Below are 12,268 nucleotides of genomic sequence, written 5' to 3' on the forward strand. Positions count from 1 at the left end.
AACCTTCTCTCTCACAACAGTAAAGAAAGAATTGTTTATTGTAATCAGGCATTCCCAATGCCGGAGCACGACACAGGTCCTCTCTCAGCTGTAAGAATGCCATCAAACAGTCTTTGTCCCATGGTACCGGATCACTCACCTCCTTGTGCGTCAGTTTTTGCAAAGGTTTTGCTTTCAGTGAAAAGTTCACGATCCACTGTCGGCAATAGCCCACCATCCCTAGGAACATCCTGACCTCTCTCTGGGTCTGAGGCGCATTCATTTTCATGATCGCCTCTATCCTATCTGGTGACACTTTTCGTTTGCCTTTCTCAATTCTGTGTCCCAAGTACTGCACTTCTGTCAGGCAGTACTGCAATTTTCCCGGGGATACTTTATGCCCATTGGCAGCTAGGTGATTTAACAAAGCAATGGAGTCTTCCCTGCAAGCTTCTTCTGTGTCTGACGCCACAAGGAGGTCGTCTATGTACTGGACCAGAACTGACTTCTGGGGCAGCACTAGACTTTCAAGATTTTTCTTCAGAAGCTGGTTAAAGATCGATGGACTCTCTGTATACCCCTGAGGGATACGACACCATGTTAGGACGCGATTTTCCAGCTTAAATGCGAAAAGAAAATGGCTATCTTCGTCCAAAGGGATCGAAAAGAAAGCCTGACAAAGATCTATCACAGTGAACCACTCAGCTTGGAATGGAATCTGAAACAGTATCACTGATGGATTCGGTACCACTGGACAACATGAAACGACTATGTTATTAATCTTTCGAAGGTCCTGCACTATCCGAAATTTCCCATTTGGTTTCTGCAGACCCATAATCGGGGAGTTACATGGACTACCCACGATTTCTTTCAGTATTCCCTGTTTAATCATGGACTCGATCACGGGTTTTATGCCTGCAATCGTTTCTGGAGTCAATTTATACTGGGGTGTTCTTGGGAACTCAGCATGCGGTTTCACTACAATTTTCACTGGGTCCACCCCTTTGACCAATCCAATCTCTTCCCCAGTGAAATCCCATACCTCTGATGCCACTGTCTCTCTCAAATCCCAGGGAAGCTCGTCTACTGTCAAAGTAGGGTACAGCTCCACACATATTCTTGAGTTTGCAACTTTGAAATCTGCATCATCATCATTAGTCAATACCTCCACTCCCTGGGGTGTACAATATATAGTACAATTCAATTTGCACAACAGGTCTCTTCCTAGCAGACACACAGGGCTTGAATCGCAAACCACAAATTGGTGCTCATCGCTGTACTTCCCTATTTTCACCTGTACCGGTTCTGTCAATTGGCTGGTTATTCTCCTGTTTGCGACCCCTACCACCTGTATGGTCTCTCCAGACATGGGCAGGTCTGGAACTGCAGCTGATCTGATCGTGGATCTAGTGGCTCCTGTGTCCACCAGAAATGTCGTAGGGCACCCTGCTACTTCTGCTTCCACATAGGGTCCCCTCTGATCTACCTCTAAGGCTGCCCCAAGGGTGCAGTCTTCTCTTTCCACTCTCTGTCCGGTTAATGGGTCCACATAATAGCATTCTTCACCTTCCACAAACAGGGGCATTTGTCTATAGGTCTTACCCATACTCCCTACTCGAGGAGGTTGCGGGAACTGGGCTCGGGGAGGAGCCCCCCCCCCTTTGAGCACCTTTCCTTGGTATGGCGTCGCCCCTCTCATAGGTGCGCTCTGGACCTCTTCCTCCTCTATCTCTTGCTCTCCGATCTCTACATTGTAAGGGCACTCGCGTTTCCAATGCCCCAACTCGTTGCACTGGTGGCACCTAGTCGTTTTCTTCAAGGTAGCTATGTCTACTCTGGGTCTAAAGGTAGTACTCTCCTCATTACCCTTGTTCTGACTGTACTGCTTCTTACCTCCTGTACCTGTCCCTTGCTGCGGTTGTTGCGGTCCCCCCTTTCCTGCTGTCTGCAATTGTACCACCATCAGCTTCTCTTTTAGTTTCTTAGCCTTGGAGTCTACCTCATCACAGCAGTACCTGGCATATCTCAGTATTTCATCTAGGGGTTTACTTTGCCAACAAATCGAGTGTTGCTGAATCATTAAACTAATATCCGGTCTCAGTCCCAGGACGAACTTGGACACGAATTGCCCTATGTCCTTTGGATCCATTACATCCAAGCCGCTATACTGTTTAAACGCCTTCAGCAATCTCTCGTAATATTCATGGACTGTCTCTTTGGGTTCCTGTCTCGTTCTGTCTATTCTGACCCAATCTATGTCTTGCATTGGCACTTTTTCTTTCAGCCAAGTCATCACTCTCTCGAATTTTGCCATCACGATCTCGGACGGCCCATTAGTCCTAGCATCTCTCTCTGGCTCCGTTGTGGGCCACTCAGCGCTAACCTTGCATGCTGTCCACAGATCTCCTGGTACTACAATGTCAAACAGCGTGTTCAGATCTATCCATAGGACTTTTGAGATCTTTACAAACCTCTCGACTTGCTTGTACCACTCCACGGGGCTCTCTCGTAACTTGGGGAAAGATGTGGTAAAAGCAGCTAAATCTCCCCTACTCCAAGGGACATGTACATAGCTCCCATTGGCAACTTCACGCAAAGGGTAAGCTTCTATTCCCTGCTGTCCTGGTGTTATACCAATCATGCTTCTTCTGCCGGTCCCTTTCTTGGACCACCTCTCTTCCCATTTATCTAGTGCCCTCCATGTCCTTATTCCAGTAATCAGTTCCCTTATGTGTGTTTTCAGCCCAATCGTTCTCCTCTCATCTAGATCTCGATCTGAGTAATGTAGCCTGTGGTTACCCTGTAATGCTTTGGTTCTTGACAAGTCCACCATATATTTGCCTGCTAGTTCGACTAACTTCTCATGGACTGCTCTCGCCTTTCGTGTGATGTCCTTTGCCATATACAGTATTTCATCCTGTTCATACATTTCCATTCTTTCTAAAGGCAGGGTACCATCTACCATGTCATCCAGATCTGACCTTAAGCTGGAGACATCAAGTCTCTTGGCTTTTATCTCAGCTCGCAATATGTCTTTTGAAGGGGGCTCACTGGTCTCCCTCCCATCCCAACTTCGAGCTCTGCGTTTGGGCTCAGGAGAATTAATGGGTGGCCTCCCTTGCTCCCATCTCTCCAGGTCCCATGCTCGGCCATCCGATCTTGGAAGGTGATGGAACACGGGCCTTTTATCCCTACTCTCTCTCTGCCCACTCTCGTCTTCTTCTCTCCTCTCACCGCACATCTCTCTGTTATTTTCCCTCTGGTCGCTACACTCCCTTTGCCTCGTATCGCTCAGTATCCGATACGATCCTTCCTGGTTCCCCATATTCCCTGGGCTGCGCTCATTTCTGTCATCACAGGGACTATGGTGCGACCTCTCACAACTCCCATTCTGTTCTCTGGTGGCAGGCACACAGTGTGGACACTTAAAGCTGTTCCTGTACTCTTGCGCTCTCCTCTCCCCTTCACTGAGTATTGGGCACGCCACCCCTCCACTCCCGGGGCCCCCGTTTTCCAGGTCTGTTCTACCTCCCTTCCGGGCCCAATGGGTGACTCCCCTACTCCCTCTACAGTCCCACTCCGGGCTACTCTCCCCAGCCCCGCAGTGAGTTCGTGCTCTGCTGTCCTGACTTTCCCTTTCTGCTTCTGCAGCATTGATGCACTTTTGAGCCTTCACTGCCTCATCCCACTGCTTCATGTACTCATTTAGCTCTTGAAAGGATTTTCGTCCAGATCCCCTCAGATCCATTGGCCATCTAGGGCCCCCAGGATCTCCTCCTGGGTCCCCTGCTGTGTGCATCGGGGTGCTCCACTCTCTGGGTATCGGCATCTGACTTGGGGAATTAGTGGTATCGTTCCTCCTTGCCTGCTCTGCTCTTTCTCTGTCTTTCCGTTTCCGTTCTTCCCCTTTTGCTCTCTCTTGGTCATATATCGATATTATAGGACCTATGGTAACAGGTACCTGTAGTGCATCTGGTAATGGGTAGGATGTGGCGCTTTCCGTTTCCGGCGCTCTTTGTACCACAAACCTACCGACTACCTGTTGCACCTGACTAGGCTGGAGCAACTCTTTCTTTGGCTCAGGATCCCACTCTGAACTGGGAAGCGGTCTATGCTCTCCTGCATTGCCCCCCTTTTCTCCTTCAGTATTCTCGACCTCTCCCCCTGCTCTATTATACGGGGGTGGCCTGTCTGTCAGTAATCTGTTTATCAGGCTGTCCTCTGTTTCGCTCTCGTCATCTTCTTCTAGGGGGCTTTTATTTACTGGCGCCTCTAACACTGGGTACAGTTTATTTATTTCCAAATTATGCACTCTCCATCTTTTAGCATCCGCATCCCACCTGGCATCCTGTACTGCCCTTACCGAGCGTTTCACCCTTTCTTGCCGTCTGTTCATATTCCTTTCATGCGCTGCCCTAAGCCATGCCTCAAGGGCTTCAAACTGGGTTGGTCTAGGCAAGGGTCTCTTTGAGGTCATGATTGATTTCAATCGATGTAACACCTCTACTCTGAACGTCCCGTACTTCGGGAACGTCAATTCCTCGTTTCCTTCAGTAATCTTACTCCACTCTGATATCCAAAGGATCGTATGCAACCCAACATTTACTGCCATATAACGAGCTGGCGTACCCTCCGGCGGGGCTTCTTCCCCTTCATACGATCCTCGCCTCTCTTTCTTAAACAGCGCTTTCAACCATTTAAAACACTTCATAATTATGCGCACAAAATTCAGCCTCGCTACTCTGTTTACTTCCTGATGACAATCCACCAATCCTGTCGCGGCTTTGCTAGCTTGGCCTATCACAGCGCGGTCTTTCTCCTGTTGGCCAATCACGTCGCGACCCTGTATGACGTGTTCGCTAGCTGGCCTATCACAGCGCGGTCTTTCTCCGGTCAGCCAATCACTGCGCGACACCACCTGACGTCTCTTTTCTCCGCTTCGCAGCAGCACCCCTCCTTTCTCAACTCGTCTCCCGGTTATGCATGCGTCCCATTCATACACTGAAAAATGACTACTTCCGACCAAGCGGTCACTTCTCTCGACTGTACGTCCACAGTCTATCTGTAATTGTCAACACAACTGACGAGATGTCTATCGTCTCTCTGATAGGTTACTTACACACACAGTAACTTCCGACCAGCGTCCGTTACTCACGCACTCACTCTTACGTTCCCCCTATCTCGGTCTCTCGGGTGATCAATGGTACCTCATGACCCCCTTCACACTAGTTGACAATTACTCTGGGTGTCCGATACACCCGAACCACTTAAGCTCTCCTTGAACTTAAGATTTCCACCGGTTGCGCGCGCTCACAACCTGTTCCACAGTCACTCTACAAACATTCAACTCCGCCAGACATTACAACATAGATACAATACAAAAACACCGCAATCTAACACGCATAACCCTTTATACTCACTCTCGACCGATACTGCTGCTTTTTCTGTCTCACGTCATCCGGATCTTCATCTGCGGGCTGTTCTTCCGATCATCGATTTCTAGGGGCCTTGGGGTAAGCTAACCTGGCCTAGGTCACCGTCCTCAAGAAGGCAACCATCCTCTGCTACCAACTGAAAGGGCGAGATTTTGATCGATACCTTATATCTATTGATCCAAACCTCGATCTGGTCGACTGAACCTTTATTGCCTGTCTTGGAAGGAAACAGTACACCTATCTGCAAGTTAGTTCACCCAATAAAGGACTCTACTCTTAAAGATCACGGACAACTTCTAGGTTTCAAAAGTTTATTGTAAAGATATAATGAGCTGCAAATACAAGCATCTCAGAATGAGATTCACGAGATACACAGGTCCAATTACATACATGTGCTCTCGAAAAGCCCTCAGACGAGCAACAGAAATCACTAACACAAGTTCTAAAAATAGCAAAGCTATCAGCATAGACGCATATCTCTCCTTCATTTAGGTTGGAGGAAAACAAACACAGGTTAGGCGTCCCTACCCTGTTCTAGATGGTATCCCTACTTAACCAAATCCCAACCTAACAAAGGTGTCAGCAATGAATGACCCCCAAGGGAAGTCACCCACTCTAAGTCTCTTGGTGAAAACCTAAAGTTCTCCAGTCATGACCCCTCACTGCCTACCCATCCGCTCTCTAAAGGGTCCTCAGGTCTCTGCTCTAACTCCACCCAGGGGTGCTGTCCCTAATACAAAACAGTCAACAACATTTGAGACGCCCCTTGCGAAACGCCTCTCACGTGGTGCAACTTCAGGCTTTTTCCATGATGCTTTGTATTGGGCCTCAGACGTTAGAGTTGACCTTGCTTCTCAGTCTCTTCTCCGGCCCGCTGATACCCCTTAAACATTCCAGAACCCTCCTCCATGTCTGGGCCGTCTACTGAACAGACCTCTATTCATTCACTTATAATTGGATCCCCCCTTTCCTGTTGCAGGCAGATATCTGCCGCCAAGAACCCAACTCTCATAGACTTCTAAAAAAGGCTTGCAACCTTTCTCAGCCCAGACATGTACGTGTAAATCAATGCTAAAACATTTCAGGCCTACAATATTTCACATTATGATTATAGCATTCAATTTCTTCATTTAATTAAAGCATGTTAAAACTCTTATTCTATTATTTAGAAAACATTACTCTAAATCATGGCCCATTAATACAATGACCAAAAACGTTAAACAATCTGTGTCGTGAAAAGAAACACCTTCCCTTTTAGCTCCAGCTCTGGCCCTGAGGCCTACCACGTTCTGCGTTTTACCACAGACCATCTTATATGTTAACAGCTACACGACATAGATTCAAAATAATCACGTCTAATAAAATCATATAATGTCACACATTTCTGTATTAGTTCCACTTCTACTTAAATCTCTATATTAGCTATACATTTAGAATATAATTTCAGATACTATTAGCACTCATGGCATTTCTCTTCATGAATTATGCTCTCTATAGGTAAGTGTGATGTACTCATATATTTATATCAGTTTGCGCTCTCTCAGTGCTCCAACTCAGGAACAGCAACGTCCCTCACAAGGCCCAGATATTACAGTGTGATTTCCCTGGGGGAGGGCGGTTGGCTCTGGAATCTGCTGTCCTACAAGACTTTTTCCGCAACAGAGCAGCTTCAGGCTAATTATATAGGAGCAAGGATTGGTGGTCACCTGTCATCTCTAAAAATGCATTTTAAATAAAAAATAATATTCTTAGACACGTGTTACAGACACTTTTCAAAATGACTTTACTTGAAAGACATATTAAGAAATCAAACTCCCCAGCGCCTAAAACCCCTGCTCTAGCCTCAGATATTTTGTTACAAGAATGCATTCCCTTGCTTTCTCTTACTTTTCTTCAGTCTATTGTTCCTATTCGGTGTTCTTTAATATAGCTACCATTTCCCCGTGCTTTAATAACCCTTCTGCTAACATAGGGCTTTGTCTTAACTCCTTTTCATGTCTTTTTCACTGTTTCTCATTTTTCTTGATTTTCATGTTTTTGTTTCTCCTCTTTTTTCTTTATGATTTACCATTTTAGTTTGGTTATTGTGGCTATTGAGAGTTTTTTTTTCTCCTTTTCGTTCTTTTTAGGTCTCACCTACACTGTTTGGCTGCAAAAACTTACTATGAACTTCCAGTGAGCTTACAGAAAGCACATTGCTTAGCATTTGTTGGCTTTATTGTCACTCTCATTTGCTTGCTTCTTATTAGATGGATTACCTTTCTCTTGCTATGTTTGTCGCTCCCCTGGAGCACAGCCTTTTTACGACCCCTTTGCTTGGCCCACCTCTAGCCTTCCCCTGCTCATATTTAGGGAACTTCTTTTTTCTTTTTCATTCAGCATTCCAAGAGAGTGATTTGTTTCAAGTTCTCTCCCCTGTCTGCTGGCCGTCTCCACACCCAAATACCGCCACATGCCCTGTTGCTCTCCTCATCGCCCAGCTAGTCTCTAAATTTACAGCAACAGAGATATTTGTCTAGGGTATTGCTGAAGAGTAGGCTTTATTTTGTGTTATCTTCTGCATTCCAGTATTGCTTCAAAGCGCAAGCTTAGATGCACGAAGGCTTTTATGGTACTGGGGAAAGGGCCATCTGCTGTACTCATTCAACTGGGATGGCGTCTGAGGGAGTTGTATTTTAGCAAGAGATCATAAGCCTCATAACTCTGCTTCCTAGGCTACCATAGAGGATCAAATGGCTGAATTCTGTGGAAAATATTTTAGCCCTTAGCAAGCATTTCCTTTTACATTCTGACACTTTCTTATTCTTTTTTAATTGTTTTCAGAGTTATATGAGGGAAAATTATCTGAAAAATAAGCCATCCAATTTGTAAAGAGTGAAATCATTGTACTCAATGTGCTGTTTTGCAACACCATCCGATATGTGTTTGCTTTTGCTCCAGTATTCTGAAATGTTATTTTAACAGTACTTTACAAACACTGGCAAAGCCAATAGCTTGGCACTCACATGCTTATTTCTATTTCAAGTGTTGCTTCTTACTTTTTTTTCTGCTTCTTTTCTATTGATTTCTTTCTCTCCTTTATAATAAATGTATTCACTAGGTACTAAATACTGTCCAATTCAATAGCTCATAAATCTTGAATGTAGACTTTCTTCTGGTCACAAGTTTCTACAAAAACAGAACTACATCTAAAAACTTGACTCAGCAATTATTATTTGTAGGGGTCATTAGGGATGTAAAACTTTAACTGTTTCACTTCATGCTGTCTTATTAATTTTAGATGTTCATATGTTCATTCTTTCTTCTGGTGTCTTTCTTTTACTCATTCTTTCACGTTCTTTGATTATTTGCTTTTTTCTATTATCATTTTTTCTATGGTTTGACCTTTTTTGCTATTTTTTCTTTCGTTATTTTTTCTCTGTTATTTTTTCTTTCTTCTTTATGCCTTCCAGTCTCACTTTCTATATTTTTGCTTTTATTCTCTCCATTCCTTAATTATTATTTTTACGTTTTAATCTTTCTCGGCTGAGTTCTTTCTTCTGTTCTCCCATACCTATGTCCTCTTACCTCTGTTCATTTTCCTGGATGCTTTCCTCACAGGTCAGTGGCACTCTGTTCAACACAGGCCGGCACGTGTCATTCCGGCCAGACCAGCATCACCCCGTGAATGTATCTGGTGGGCCTCTGCTCTACAACCACCGATTGGAAGAGGTACGGCTTCACTTCGGCAGTGAGGATGGGATAGGATCTGAGCACCTTGTGAACAAGAAGCCATCTGCCGCAGAGGTAAGCGAGCCCTGTCTATACAGGGGGGAATGAATTAAGCACTACTTTTTATGCCAAGACTTTTAGATGTTGGAGTTCAACATATTAATATTAATTCCAATGCAATTAAATAGAACATAGCTGATGCTCCAGGTGTAGGGCCACTAAATTCTTTAATTTTCCAGACTAAAAATGTTACTCTCCTGGACTAACTGTTAAACATGTTTAAATGCAATATATTTACATGGGTCATTGAAAATCATCTCCAGGGACCTTTTTGAGATAGAATAAGATCAGTCATTTTACATGGTTCAATACAGACCACGGCCAGAAAAAGTCCAAGAATGTGTTGAATTAATTCATGCTTGAACTCTAAGTCAAATCAGGTTGAAAAACTAACCAACTGCAAACTTTGTGAGAACATAAGTCCCATAACAACCATGCACAATTAGAGATTACAATTACATGTATCCTTCCAAAAAAGAGTATCATATGCACAATCATTTAGATGAAGAGAATGGCTTGCCCGTGGCCCTCTTTCATAGACATGAAAGTGATCAAAAATAGGGAAATTAGGGAGCAGCATTTGAATGATCACTACTACCTGCAAGCCATTTTCTTATTAGACTATGACTAACAAATATGAAACATATCCTTGAGCAGTGGAATCAGTTATTCAAATTGTGACTGACCATGATAAACAATGATGTATTCTATATTAAATTAAGTATACGTAACAAACACACCTCATTATGGGCGAGTTTAAGCAAATAAGTATCTAAACATACCTTAATTCATGGCAATGGGGAAAAATCCGGACATTTGTTCAAATGCTCCTTCTATCCCTTTTCCCAATCTTCACATATATGATGAAACACCTCCTACCCTGGGCTGCGAGGATATTGAAAATCACGAAGAAAGTTCAGTATCTGGATAGGAGAAAGAGATGGAAGGCCACATTTCTTTATGTGGTCACTGATATCCTATGTGACTTGCAATATCCTTGTACAATATGTCAATATGTTGTATTTTATTCTATATGGCACATGGACAGACCATCACCATTTGTTCTTTACTGTGGAAATGAAACTTGTTGAAAACAATCATTGTAAACAATTTAATGTAAGCCAACTTAAAGGTTGATTTGTGGTTTAAATGTTTGGTCAAATGAAATCAGGTTCCTACAAACCAGCATTAAAGTCCAGCCATGCAATACATTAACTTATTAACAATTTATTTGCTAATGACTGTGAATTTTCAGACAGAGTCTTTCTATGTTAGGGAACTGACAAGGTAGCTATCCCTTCAATTATTTAAGTGCCATTTCTTTTCCTGCCATACACAATGTGTGCTAGTTGCGGAAGTAGCCAATGTGACAAGCAGCTTACTCGCAATACATTATTAATCTAGGACAGTGATATAATGTTCTTCTTTCAGGACTGTAGTGAAATCCCAACTTTGCTGTAGCATGAAATTTAGGCCTGGGCCCATTCAAGAAAAGTGTGCTGTGCATAGTCGAAGGCTTTTCCAGAATGAAAACCCAAATGAACAGTGATTAAAATTATACAATCAAGTCAAGTCAAAATTTGTATAGCGCACTACTCACCCGGAGGGTCTCAAGGCGCTTGAGGGGGGGGGGGGGGGGTCGTTACTTATTAAATAGCCAAGTTTTGAGTTGTTTTCTGAAGGAGAGGTGGTTCTGTGTAAGGCGTAGGTGGGTGGGGAGAGAGTTCCAGGTTTTGGCCGCTAAGTATGAGAAAGATCTTCCTCCCATGGTGGTTCTTCGGATGCGTGGAATCGCGGCGAGGGCTTGATTGGACAATCGTAGTTGGCGGGTGGGGGTGTAGAAGGTCAGGCGCGTGTTGAGGTATTTGGGTCCTAGGTCGTAGAGGGCTTTGTGTGCGTGGGTGAGGAGGCGGAATGTTATTCTCTTGTTCACGGGGAGCCAATGAAGGTCTCTCAGGTGACCGGATATGTGATTGTGGCGGAGTATGTCTAGTATGAGTCTGGCGGAGGCGTTCTGAATGCGTTGGAGTTTTTTCTGCAATTTGGCTGTGGTTCCGGCGTAGAGGGTGTTTCCGTAGTCCAGACGGCTTGTGACAAGTGCTTGGGTGACCGTCTTTCTTGTTTCGGTGGGGATCCATCGGAAGATCTTTTTGAGCATGCGTAAGATGTTAAAGCATGATGATGAGATGGCGTTGACTTTTCTGGTCATCGAGAGAGAGGAGTCTAGAATGAATCCCAGGTTGCGAGCATGGTCCGTTGGTTTGGGCGCGCTGCCTAGGGCCGGTGGCCACCATGAGTCATCCCATGCAGAGGGGGATGACCCAAGGATGAGGACTTCCGTCTTGTCTGAATTCAGTATTAATCGGCTGTTCTTCATCCATTCGGCTACATCTTTCATCCCTTCGTGTAGGTTGGTTTTGGCGGTGTTTGGGTCTTTGGTGAGGGAGAGGATCAGCTGTGTGTCATCAGCGTAGGAGATGATGTTGAGGTTGTGTTGGCGTGCGATGGATGCAAGGGGGCTCATGTAGACGTTGAAGAGGGTGGGGCTGAGCGATGATCCTTGTGGTACGCCGCAGATGACTTCTGTGGCCTCTGATCTGAAAGGGGGAAGGCGGACTCTCTGTGTTCTTCCGGCATGGAACGATATGATCCAATCCAATGCTTTTCCTTGTATCCCGACGTTGCTGAGGCATTGTACAAGGGTGCTATGGCAGACCGTGTCAACCGCTGCGGAGAAGTCAAGGAGGATGAGGGCGGCTGTTTCCCCGTTGTCGAGTAGTGTTCGGATGTCGTCTGTGGCTGCAATGAGGGCGGTCTTGGTGCTGTGTTTGGCTCGGAATCCGGACTGTGAGGGGTCGAGGGAGCCGTTCGATTCGAGGAAGGCGGCGAGCTGACTGTTGACGGCCTTCTCTATGACTTTGGCAGGGAAAGGAAGGAGCGAGATGGGCGGTAGTTCTTAAGTTCAGTGGGGTCTGCTGTAGGTTTCTTCAGGAGGGCACTGAGTTCGGCATGTTTCCAACTTTCCGGAAGGTAGCGGTGTTGAGGGAGCAGTTGATGATATCTCAGAGGTGGGGTGCGATGAT

General features: G+C 45.1%; 1 protein-coding gene across 1 annotated transcript in view; it reads left to right on the forward strand.

Annotated features, from left to right (window-relative positions):
* The window catches only part of CA11 (carbonic anhydrase 11 (inactive)), a 954,158-nt gene that overhangs the window by 802,275 nt on the left and 139,615 nt on the right, over positions 1 to 12,268 (forward strand). Inside the window, exon 4 of the mRNA XM_078650922.1 lies at positions 9,015 to 9,200. Within this exon, the coding sequence (XP_078507048.1) occupies positions 9,015 to 9,200 (186 nt within the window). The remainder of the gene's footprint in view (positions 1 to 9,014; positions 9,201 to 12,268) is intronic.

The sequence above is a fragment of the Lissotriton helveticus genome, chromosome 7, assembly GCF_964261635.1.
Source record: "Lissotriton helveticus chromosome 7, aLisHel1.1, whole genome shotgun sequence".
NCBI lineage: Eukaryota > Metazoa > Chordata > Amphibia > Caudata > Salamandridae > Lissotriton > Lissotriton helveticus.